Source organism: Anabas testudineus, chromosome 17, assembly GCF_900324465.2.
Source record: "Anabas testudineus chromosome 17, fAnaTes1.2, whole genome shotgun sequence".
NCBI classification, from domain to species: domain Eukaryota; kingdom Metazoa; phylum Chordata; class Actinopteri; order Anabantiformes; family Anabantidae; genus Anabas; species Anabas testudineus.
Genome location: NC_046626.1, coordinates 20987679 through 21000213, shown reverse-complemented (window position 1 = coordinate 21000213; position 12535 = coordinate 20987679). Strand labels below are relative to the sequence as shown.

Below are 12535 nucleotides of genomic sequence, written 5' to 3'. Positions count from 1 at the left end.
CACTCTGGGACCCACTGGGATTTATTTACCTAAGTTTTAATAAAGGGAAAACACTGGGGAAGATAAAGCCTTAAATAAGCTCTGGATGATATTTTATTTGGCAGGTTGAAAGGAAGTAAGAAAGACCATGAGTGTCCCAGCAGCGGGGTTACGCAATTTGGTTGAGAGCCAAAACAAAAACACAAAAGAAAATGTTCCCAACCGATACCACAACCACACCACCTACGCAAAAAACCACAGAGCAACACGACTAAAACATCTTGAGCGTCTCTAAAAACAAATCTAACTTCCATTTGACTGTCTTGTTAAAATATGCAGGTCTGAACATAAAGAAGAGAAGAAGTCTAATCCTGAAAGTAAATGTTATAGAGCAGACCTGAGAAGAAAAAGCCTGTTGTTTCAGGTTTGTGGAAGGAGACTGGTTGAGCCAACAGTCCTCATGGTCAAGCTTCTTAAAGCAATAAAAAGCGCCGACTGTTCCCAGAGGCTTCTGAAGCTCCCACAGCCTCTGTACTTGTTTTTGTTTTTAAACCTCTGCAGTTAAATTGAAATTTCTGACAGTGCTGTGTTTGAAGGCAAAAGAGGCAATTAAAAATGAATTCCTTTGGATATTTTTACAGCTGCATGTTGTCTTTTTTCTGTTTTCCCTTGTACTGCCAAGTGCAGTGGTGCTAAGAAAGGCAACCAAAGACTTTATAGCCCCAGGGGGAACGGAGACTCTACAGGGGTAGGGTGATTCTGGGATTCTCGTTTGGACACTGAAGAGAATTTTGGCCATGTTGTTCAGTGGGATTTGTTTAAGGATGTGACAGTGCCAGGGTTAAGAGGTGAACTTCCTCTTGGCCAGGCCAAGCTTGGAAAATATGCTTCAGGGACATGATGATGACAATGCTGATGTTTACTTCTATTTGCAGCAGCTGTAAGAGAAGCAGTAGCAGCGAAAAAGCGAAGAATGTGTGCGTGTTTTTTCCTGCTGTGTCATATTTCTGTCTCTTGTTGTATCCGTAATATCCCTGCTCTGACTTTCCGTAGTGGTTTGCGATTAGCAATGTGATAGTCAAATACAGATCAATTGTGACGCAACTAACCATGTTTTACACAACAAATCAACTAATATATGATTTTCCTGTCACCGTTTACAAAATGCTGCAACATAAGAATGAACTTGATCAAGTCAGCTGTTCTCCACTGGCTCCTGGTCATTTTTGATACTAGTCCTAGCAGCATATGTAGACGTTTGTAACCTGAGCACTGTTAAATTATTATTAATATACCTTTTCAGTCCTAAGAGTCAGTATCATAGTCTACTACTTAAATGTACTACTGCTACACTTGTACTTTCAAAATAAAAATTATGTAGTTTCTTATGTACATTTGTGTATTTTTAAAGCATTTAAATGTGTGAATGACGTGTTGTTGAGTTTTAATGTTGTGTATTGGACTGGGCTAAGTGTGGGGACATCAAACTAGATCTGATGTACACCTGCTGTTTTAAAAAAAGACACATTAGCGGCGGAAAGAAATAACATTTTCCTTCACTCTCAGTTTCTATGGACATGTTATTTCTTTGATAAAATCTCCACATTGTTTGAGCTACAGTATCACTTCATGCTGCCATTTGAATCCCATGATAACAAACACTCCTGCAGGAGGCTAACTTTCTAACTCTCCTGTGCTTGACATGGCAAGGTCTAATTCACTTCCTGTTCAGTAGGGGGCAGACAGGAAACAGGAAATGTGCCTCCTGGTTCTCTTTGGAGGTATATTTTTCTTTTGATTGGGGATCTGGGAACGAAACATAATATCTTTAAGGAGTCGGTGTCCCTGGCACCTACAAGGCTGCAAGTAAAGCCTCCGGAAAACAGCAAGAATTTCACGTCTGGGGGGAACGGTTAGCCACAGGGAATAGATACAGTTTGAAAAGTAACACATTGGCATAATAGCTCTGTCCATAAGCACATTAAGAAGACATTCAGTCCCAACAAAGTCAAACAAAAGTCAGACAATCGATATTCAACTCAATCTGTCTACTGAAATGCAACAAAATGCAATTAAAAGTTATGTTTCGGGAGCCCAGTAGAGCAGTTAGCCAGAGGTGAACTGTTGACTAATGTGCTCATTATCTCTCAGACAGATTTATAATTTTATCTATAAGTACAAACAAATAGTTACGAGGATAATAACAGATTCTCACCGTCAAAGATATCTGCTTTCCAGAACCTCCAGACTCAGTTTACAGTCACGTGAAACAGAACAAAGACAAATCAGTAAATGCTCACGTTGGAGGAGATGGAACACTTACCGCCTGCTGACTGATTAAACACTTACACAAACTGTTTACCTGCAGCTCAACAATTATATTTCTTGGAATGTGAATGAGTGAAAAAGGCTCCGTATATGTAATATAGTCATGCAATGTAGTATATTATGTTCTGATGTGCACTTCAACCCAGCACCACATCAGGGATTTAAAAAAATAAAATCACACAGTGACAACAGCAGCACCATGAATTATAAATCAATAAGAGCCACATCACTCCTGAAGTACACACAGGCTGCTGGGGCCATCTGGGGATGTGTGAAAACCACGGCTAAGACAAACCAATTCATTCAGCTGTGGATATACTTCTCTGCACTGCCTATGTTTCTGCTATACTGCACGCTTTCCTCATATGGCTCAAGTTTCTCAAATCCATCTCAGGGCTACGAATCTCTACATTCATTGATCGGAGGAGGAATGGAGCACAACTCAGCACAGATCTGCACCGCTGAGAACTGCTGCTACTGACAAGAAAGAGGTTTTTAAAACATTCTGGATTTCTAGGCTGGCTGTCACAGCAGTGGACGTTGGGTGATATGTTGCACACTGCTGCTTAGCTGCTGTACAGTACATGAACACAAAGCAGATGTAAAAAGAAAAGCGTCTCCGTGCCAGGCTAGAGTGACACAAAGCTCTAAATCGTTCTGATATGACGTCTGTAGCTCTGGCAGGAATCTTCAGGGAATAGGCAGCAAAATGAAAAGCTGGCAACAAGGTGAAATCAACAAGAGAGCGAAAGACAGAAAGCACGAGAGGTAGAAAGGTCAGGAGAGACAGAAAGAGAGACAGATATTCAAAGGTTTCCATTCACTCTGTGCCTCTCCTGAGTAATGCCACATCCCCTCGAGAATGGCGCATTGTGTCTAGCAGTCGGCGAGCTGACATTTACTGCCTGCCTTCTGTTGCTGTGATTATTTTCTCCTCCAGGTGTGATAGCCAGCCTGCAGTCTCTGCGCAATAATGCTGCCTCAGAGTTACGAGAGCTGGGAATGCGAGGCAGAATCAGGTCTGGACAGACCTTTAACTGAAACAACATAATTGGTTGGTTCGTGCTTTTGAACTGGAAGTAAAAAGGTTGCTGAACCATAAATGGCAGCCTGTCACCTGGAAATGGCACCTGAGGGCAAGTGTGAACCCAGTGGAATTCATTACTGTTACAAAGTGTTTTCTGCAGGTAAATAGTGAAAACATTTCAAAAATGTAATAACAGAAGACGACCTACCTGTCTGCAGACGGCGGCCTGTCGTTGCGCGCTTTGCTGACTTGGGTATAAAGGGAATCTGAGTGCTGGTGCTGGTGGAGTGGATGGATGTGGGGGTAGTCTTCTCGCGGGCTGTGAGGTCGGCTGTGACCGCTGTCCACGGAGCTGTTCAGGGGGTTGATTCCAGCGTATGGATGCTCCTCCTCAGAGGATCTCTCCGGTGTGCGATTGATGTCCAGAATCTCAGCGTAGTCCCGTTCCCTGGCCTGGCGCTCCCTCAGCTCCCTGGTCTTAGCCTGGATCCTGGTGGTGAAGACGATGAAGGCAATATAATAAAAATGGGTGATTTCAATTTTAATTTTAATCACTTTAGGAGACTTGACAGAAAATAGTGTTTGCAGTGAGGGAGCACCACAACATAGCAGATAACATAGTGACACCAAAAATATACTGCTGCACAACACTGTACGTACGAATGACTTTATGAATCAAGTTAAAACTGCTGCACAGGAAACTGGGAGTGCCACTGTACCGAGCTGCGTTTGTCAGGTAAAACCTTTATGTTGATGTGTATACTGTACACTGGAGAGACAAGAGATGCTGTAAATCTCTGGTGTCACATTATGAAAACACCAGGCCATTGCAACACCTCCAAGTGATTGTTTATTGGAGCTATTTAAACTTTCCGTTACAGGAGAGACAGAATATGTGGAGTCTATTTTTTATGCTTACTTCCCTTGTGATAATACCATAAACAATCCATAATAGTCTCTCACCCCCGCAGCACCTCATTCAAGACAAGCAGAGAGCACTGCTAATGTATAGCTACCACCCTTTTCTCTTTCTGTTTCTCTCACACACACCTCTGACACCTCTCTGTCTCACACACACAGCAACTCAAACACACAGACACTCTTTCTCTTTAGGCCATTATCTTGTGAATAATTGGCAACACTATTTTCTACAGCGGGGGGGACTACCTATTGCGCGGCCCCATAATTACAGCCTTGCCAATTATCAGAGCTTTACAACTACCAATTATCATACTGCTGTCTTTTCTCCAAGCCTCTTTTTAATGGCAGCGGGAAAGCGAATGGGACAGCCTCAGAGGTGACGAGGCAGGGGGTGCAACTTCACTGAACGCTCAGCGGGTTAAAATCTGAAAATGCTTCCTCCAGAAAATTTGCACGCTGTGCATAACAAAATAATAAGTCTAATAAGCAGAGCTCCCTATTGATGGCTACAAAACGAGGTTCTAAAATAAAACAAATGGGCGGAAATACTTTAATAAGGCTGGTAGAGAACTTGATGGCTTCACCCGCTCCCTAGAGAATCTAGACAGAGACACCAACCTTTTTAGCAAAATATAAACTTATTCCAACAACTGAACCAATGTCAGGTGAAAGCTGGTGGATTTAAACAGTGTCTGTACTATTTGTGGACTCAAGCAATTATCTAATAGTGCAGAAGGAAGCTAGGTCCTTGAAGAATCTATGTTTAAACCCAGAGGAAACTGTGGTTTTCAACACAAAATGCACCAGCAGCTCAACTGGGAGCAGCTACTGATTGTATACACAAGCACAGTGGCTGATAAGATAAGGCCACACATACCAATGCAGCGCCTGGCCTTCTTCACGCAGCCCGTTTCTACAATGAGGACCTGAACGGGTCAACAGGAATAGTTTGTGCATGAGGTTTGAACAAAGGCCAATGTGGTCTGAAATGATTCTGTTGATTTGTAAAATCGACTTTAATAGAAACACTCATCATTCACTTATCATTCACTAAAAAGAAACTAAAAGTGGGATTGAACTGAAATAAAATGTACAGGTTTATAGATGGATTGTTGGGTTATGCTGTTGAAATTCTACAGTGAATCAATAAAGTATTTACAGAAAAAGGGATTTCTGTTTCCATCCTGGAACGGTCCAACTATCAGAATCTGTTCCATCTAGCGTGAATCCCTGGTGACTACCATCAAATCTTTTCAGTGTTTTCAGCTTTTCTGAGCAGCAGGGAATGTGTTTTCAGCGGAGTGCTCCTTTAAAAACAGTCTTTATGTGTGTCAACATGACAAGCACTTAAAAAGAAACGTGGCTAAAAATGTTTCACAAGTACAATTATGTTGATTGAAAAGGGACAGGAAGGAAAGGCACACTTGGCCTAATCATCACCCTCTCAGTCCCAAAATATTTATGGAAGGAAAAGCCTGCTTTCTTTCTAACGACTAACCTTAATGAGAGATGAACAAACCCTCAGCATGAAGGGCAAAGGATAAAAAAAGAGAAAGTGGTAGGAAAAGAGTCAGAGGTTGAACAAAAAGCGTGGAGGGAGAAAAAAATCGGGAGAGACAAGAGATAAAAGGGTATAGAAATGGCAGGATGGGACATTACAGCAGAAGAAAATGTGTTTGACGAGTGACCTTTCTACCACACTGAGCCAGAACAATGGTCCATTATGTGCTATTGTACCCACTATGTAATAAACCTTCCTTTTAGAAGTAATGCTGACACAACTGATAGACCACTGTGAAAGGCAGGAAGTACATGAAGGGAGAAGGTCCAGCAGGATGGGGTAGCTGCTGGAAGGTCTTTTAGACTGAAAACAAGATGGTGACGCGCAGCATTAGCCAGTTTGTGTGTAGTTGAAGGGGTTTGCTGGGCAGAAGGACCAGAAATGAAGTGCTGTACATCTGAATCATTTAATAATGTTACATGAAACTACAGCAGTCATAAGATTAAGAAAAAAAAAAGGACAAATTACTATAACTGCCTTGTTTTGTTAGTCAAGGCTATGCAGAGAATCAGGAAACTGCATAAGAGCATAGTAACAGTACAGTGCTGTTACTAGTGGTACAGTAACAGCACTGGGCAACACTGAAATGTAGAAAAGAAAAGAAATGCACAAGAAAATTAAATCTCATCAGGACAAAAACACTAAAATATGCATTGATGAACAATTATTCCCACATGCATATACAGAAACATTAGTGCACACTTTGAACTGGCTGTCGACACTTATTTCTCTGACTTGGGGTTTAAGCGCACTGGGATCTGAGACTTAAACCTGCAAGGAAATCCATCCATCTAGTCAATCACAGCTGGATTAAGCATAGCCTCTGGCAGTGGCCAATCAATAGGTGCTCTGCAGCGAGGTGCCAAAGCTCCCAGCTGAACCTTGAGAGGGCAGCTGGGTGAAACACAGCTAACTGGATCGTTGCTTAACGCTGCAGCAGCCACAGACTTCCACATCCTCAGTGGGATCTCCCCGTCAATACCAGTGTATCTCAGCTAATGGTTAAATATAAGTGAGAAGTGTGCTTGTGCTTTTGGGTGCTTGGAGATGGGGCACGGTTGGTTGCTGTGAGTCAAACACCCAACGCTGAACAAAATAATTAATGCATTGACTTAAGAACTATACCTTCAGACAATCCCCAGGTAGTTCCATGCACAGAATAGCTAATTTGATTTTCTTTGGCTATCCACCATTTTTCCTCATTTCCATCAGCTCGTCGTGGCCCCGGGCACCGTGCATACCAAAACTGTTGCACACTAACCAACAAATAAACGAACCCACCCACTACTCAGCTCTTGCAGGAACCCTGCCCAAGGATAAATGTCGGAAGAGATGAAGAAGAAATGTGTGTAAAATACCTACTTATGTACTGCAACCTGTAATCACAGGTATCCCCTGTAACTGTTACCAATAGATTTGGGGTCTATAATGGTTCTGTAGCTTTTCAGAAACCATTCAATCAGTGTTTATTGGAATGGAAACCTGGTTTTGGAAAATAAGAGATAATGTAATCTACTTTATTTAATCTACAGTTTAAATCTGCAGAATGATGTTGAATGAATGAAGAGAAGTTGTTCTCTGTACCACACGTATCTGAAATAACACACAGTGGCTCTAATTGGTTTCAGTGGCCCAAAGTAGTTGAAAATCCATTATGTTAATAAATGGATGTGACTTTGACATTTGAGGACAAGAAATAACAGAGAAGTCATGTCCTGGATTAACATACAAAGAGACCATCCTGAACTTTTAACAATATACGGAGTAACAACCAAATCATCTGACGTGGCATTTGCGTTACCCTTATGCCAATTAAAAATAAAGACTTGGCTATTATCATATTATTGGACTATCTGCTCTGCAGGCATGAAGAAAGAATTACAAACAAAATTTTCATAACGAGCAACTGCGCCGAGTAATGACTTCTGCCCCTACACCAAGAGCATGGAAATTAATTAGCTGGCAGGGCTGTAATGGCTTTGGCATTTATGAACTGCCACCCCAAAAAAGCTGGCACAGTGCCTGCTGACATTTAGCGTGGTGAAAAGACAGAGACACATGTGCAGCGAGAAAGAGACTTGTTGTCTTAGGGCTTTTGGGTTCTGTATGATGACCTGATACAGTGGAAGCCACTTTAAATTATAAGTTTGATCATCTACATCTTTTCCATACACTAATTCTTAATTTTCAAAACAGGACATACCCTATAAACATACATAACTGGTGATCTTCAAATGGCAGCCTGTGGGATAAAATGTTTACCTATGGCCTGCATGTTGACAGCATCCCCCCCCCATACCTGATAATATAAGGTACAGCACAAGTGACTCTTTTACTCTGATAGTAATGCTACACCACTTGTCTTCCTACTTATCATGCTGTAAAGTAGCATCAGTAAAAGCTACAGTCATACACAGACATGAGTCATGTTCAAAAGCCATATGGCAGAATTTTAGTACTGAACCATGTCAGAAATTATTTCTTTAATTAATTAATCTTATATTTGACCTTACCTCTCTTGCTCCATCCTCATCTTCATCGTCTCCTCCTCTGAAACCTGTGTCTCGTCAGGCCTCCACTTGCTGGAGCCTTTACGATCTATCTTTTCCCCCGGCCGCTCGTCCTTCCGGTGCTTCCCAAACCTAGGACACAAAAAAACATGCTTAATTAATTAATATCCATCCCTGATCTACACGTGACTGGAACATAGATACTGATCTATTATTACATTCAGTGAACCAGCAGCTCAGAAAACGCTTTAAGACTTTTTATTAAACCAAACTGCTGCCTGCCAGATCTGTGAGTGTAAGTTCACTGCTCTGATTCAAAACTGAGACCCAAGAGGTCCAACTTAAGAGTCGAAGGCCTCAGATGAACCATTTCAAAAATACTTCTGACTAGTTCAAACCCAATTCAGTTCGTTTAAAGTTGGGGAGTGGAAAACGAAGAAGGCGTAGACACGACCCATCACGGTAATTATATTCATAGAGAGGGAGTGACGCTGAACAAAATAGGAGCCATTGCGGAGAAATTTCAGCATGATTGACTCAATATAAAGCTGAAGCCTGTTGAAGAAATGACTTTGGCACCGCACTCGCTTCCACAATGAAGCTCTGTGATTATTCACAGGGAAATTGGTCCGTAGAGAATATCTACGGCTTCTAAAGACAGAACGCTGAGAGAAACCAAAGAGGTGTGTGTGCGTGCGTGTGTTAATGAAAGAGACAAAGCCAGTGAACAAGCAGCAAAAAATGAACACGCCCAAGAGAAACTCAATGAATGAAACATTAAAACTGAAAACTAAACTAGACTGAAGAATACAAAGGCAACCTCAAGAAGTGTGTTTCTCTGTGTGTGTGTGAAAGTGAGAGAAGAAGATAAAAAGAAAGTGAAGAAGAGAGAAAGTCACAGGTTCAAAGGCAAAGCAAAGACATTTAAAGTCCAAAAGTGTGTTTAAGGCTTAAAGACAAAAGGTGTCTCAGGTTTGTGAGAGGTGAAGCGAGGTGTGTGAGTGATGTGCATGGGAAGATGGAAAGAAAGAGAATGGAAAACAAGGGAAATAAAATAAATCAATGAGTGGAACACGGGGGAAGGACAACAAGCAAGTAAATCTGCAGAGAAAGTGTGTAGTGAGTGTAGGACGGTGAGAGACACTGGAAAACAAAAGCTACGTATAAAAGAAAACAACATAACAACGGGAAGAAAGATGAGAAGCAGAGACTGAATTAATAAAAGTAAACGGTGGACGGTAAAGAAACTGAAATAAATGAGAGGAGGAGAAAAGTGTGGAGAACAAAAACAAACGTATCTGTGTGAGAAGATTTTAAGAAGCAACTAAGTTGAGTTCCCTACTGGCCCCGATGTTCCACAACTTTCTCTACAACAAGCAGAAACAAGCTGGTTTCTGTAGCTTCCACTGTAGTTGGAGCAGCTTTGCAGAGAACAGTTCACAACCCCAGCAAGCTCATGCATTAAATGAATGAGCAGGAAAAGAAAGTGCGCTGTGATTCTCTCCTGTATAAAATCCACTCGGAATCTGCTCAGAAAGCTGCTGCACCCAGATAAAACAGAACAAAACAAGGTGGGAGAGGCAGTGACGAGACGTTGCAGGTATCAGTTTCTCTGACTTTGCAGACTCCCAGCGGTTTGGTGGACTAAAGCCCAAATCACAGCAGAATCTGAGCTCGAGCACAGTATCTTTCATCCCGCGTCGCTTTGGCACACACAGTGCACTCACCGCACAGATGCTGCCCAGAGTCTTAACATCTGGTGTTTTTGTTGAACGGTGTGTGTGTGTTTGCTCACAAAGCTCCAAAAAACTGAAAAGAAGACAATAGATGGCTGCTGATTTGTCAAACTGGGTAAGTCTGTGTGAAGTTTATTCCCCAACTGTAAGTATTTCCTACCACCAGGTATCAAATAGATAAAGATAAACAACAAGAAAACAATCCTTAGTAAGGAAACAAATGTGAAAACACCAGCGTCTCCACTGTCTTCCATACAAAGACAGAATACATTAAATAATATGTATTCATAATATTCAAGTATTATGTGATTATTTTCCTCTTTTACATTAAGGATGATCACCAGTTTTTTTACTTCACATCTCATAATAACTATGAAGGCGCTGTTGTTTTGTTCTGTGTAATAAAATGTATGAAGAACATTTTCTGAAAACGATGATGTCCTTGTGTTTCCTCGTCACGACAACAACCCACAAGCAACAGCAGATAGTGATGCTGTGGAGTGTAAAAGACAAACTGAGGAAAACCAGGAGACAGGAATGAGGAGGAGAAACCACAGGAGGAGTGGGGGGGGGGCCCAGAGACTAAGGTCCATTACCTGATTAATTTAACTGCGGCTGTCTGAAGGAGTGACGGCTCGCCATTAATGCAAAGAGCAGGGGCGATCTATCATGACGAGAGATGGTTGACAGTTTCTCTCTCCACACCACTAACTTTCATTAACAGCCCCTTTAAAACAGCCAAACTCTCCTTGTCACACACAAACACACACACACACACACACACAACTAAATTTATGACAGAATGAGAAAACTTTGAAGAGGAGACGGAGTATTAACTATGACACTGGAGCATTTATTAATCTTATATTCCAGGCACAGTACGGCTCGCTGAGATACTGAAGCCTGAACTGGTGTCTGTGGTTTGAAAAACTTCACATGTCAACAGAGCACAGCACCTGAGTATCACTGCTTTTTAACAGCACAACAGGGGAAAACTAGTCTGTGGTGGTTTATGTAACATAAATGTTAAATGACTGCCCCTGAAATATGATCACAGTGTTATGACATCCATGAAAATATGAAGGGTGCCAGTGACACATGCAGAAACGCTGCACCTACCTCCAGGCACCATTTTAAAAATGCGACACCTGCAAATTATTGCAGAGAGGAAATTATTTAATTCATTTACCATCCTGACATGTTATTAAAACCAGGACCATAACTTCTGAGCAACGTCTGGTCTCGGTTTTTAGTTGAAAGATCTTGCTGAGGTCACGCGAGAGAACAGAGCGTGATGTATGAATGTTCTCCTCCCTGAATCTGTGCAGGGTCTAAAAAAAAAAACAAAACAAAAAAAACTCCAAATAAAAAAATCTAAGTGTGAGATTCTTAGAAAACTCAACAGCAGACGGTGAGGATGGTCAGTAACAGTCCTCCCAGCACTTCTTCTGCAACACATCACGAAGCTTGTCACAGCATGAGCAGTTTTCTAAGTTCAGGCTTGTTCACTTGTTCGTCACACACACACACACACACACACACACACACACACACACACACACACACACACACACACACACACACACACGCAAACGCACACACACACACACACACACACACACACACACAGTAAAACCACTGCAAAATTGGTGCAGCTCTCAAATTTCTGGGCAGCGACCATCTTCTCTGATGCCAAACTAACAGAATGGGTGTTGCTTCTCAGTCCAAGTGATGATCAGAGAGAGAGAGAGAGAGAGAGAGAGAGATGGCTACAGAGTTGGCTGCCTGTTCTTTTGCCAGGGGTTGATGGTAATGAGGCTTTGATTGGGACCGAGTGTGAGGCCTTCGAGACATGAGAGGGTCAGGCGGTGGCAGTTCTGTGGATCGCACACGCTCCACTCTTCTGACTGCTACAGGCCTCCCACTCCTGATCCACCCCCCTACGTGCAAACACACATCAAAGTATGAGCTCCCTGACACTCAAAAGCCTTCAATCACTCATTCTCTCTCTCTCTCTCACACACACACACACACTCAAACGCGACACTCGTCGGGAGCTCTTGACGCGCTGTAGAGCCACTCTGGGGAACTAACTTGCTCGCATCGCATTTTATTTGCTTTTAAACACAGGTAACGTTGTTCTCCACACATCTGCCCTCTGTGGTTTGGGCCAACACACACATTTACACGCCGTTTCATCATGACATGTTGACACTGACACGAGCGAAACATGCTAAATCTGATATTTTCCTCCCCTTTTAATAACATATTTGCTGCAGAGTGCTCACTGCTGCGGTGTTTGCTAAACCGTTACACCCACATATCACCTGTCAATCAAAAAACTATGTTTTTCTTCTCATTTTCTATTAATGCTCGTTAATGTGTTGCGTTTCTTCACTTTCCTTTACCTCACTCTTCTGCCCTGTTCACATCCTGTTTCTTATATAGCTGAACATCAATGTAAAGGATCTAA

The 12535-nt window shown here is 42.1% G+C and overlaps 1 protein-coding gene across 12 annotated transcripts in view; it reads right to left on the bottom strand.

The window, feature by feature from the left end:
• The window catches only part of LOC113172001 (partitioning defective 3 homolog), a 179438-nt gene that overhangs the window by 42383 nt on the left and 124520 nt on the right, over window positions 1-12535 (bottom strand). For all 12 annotated transcript variants that reach the window (XM_026374766.1, XM_026374770.1, XM_026374767.1 and 9 more), the window contains 2 exons: window positions 8330-8458; window positions 3543-3824 (listed from right to left, as the gene is read on the bottom strand). In XM_026374766.1, coding sequence (XP_026230551.1) covers window positions 3543-3824; window positions 8330-8458 — 411 coding nt within the window. The remainder of the gene's footprint in view (window positions 1-3542; window positions 3825-8329; window positions 8459-12535) is intronic.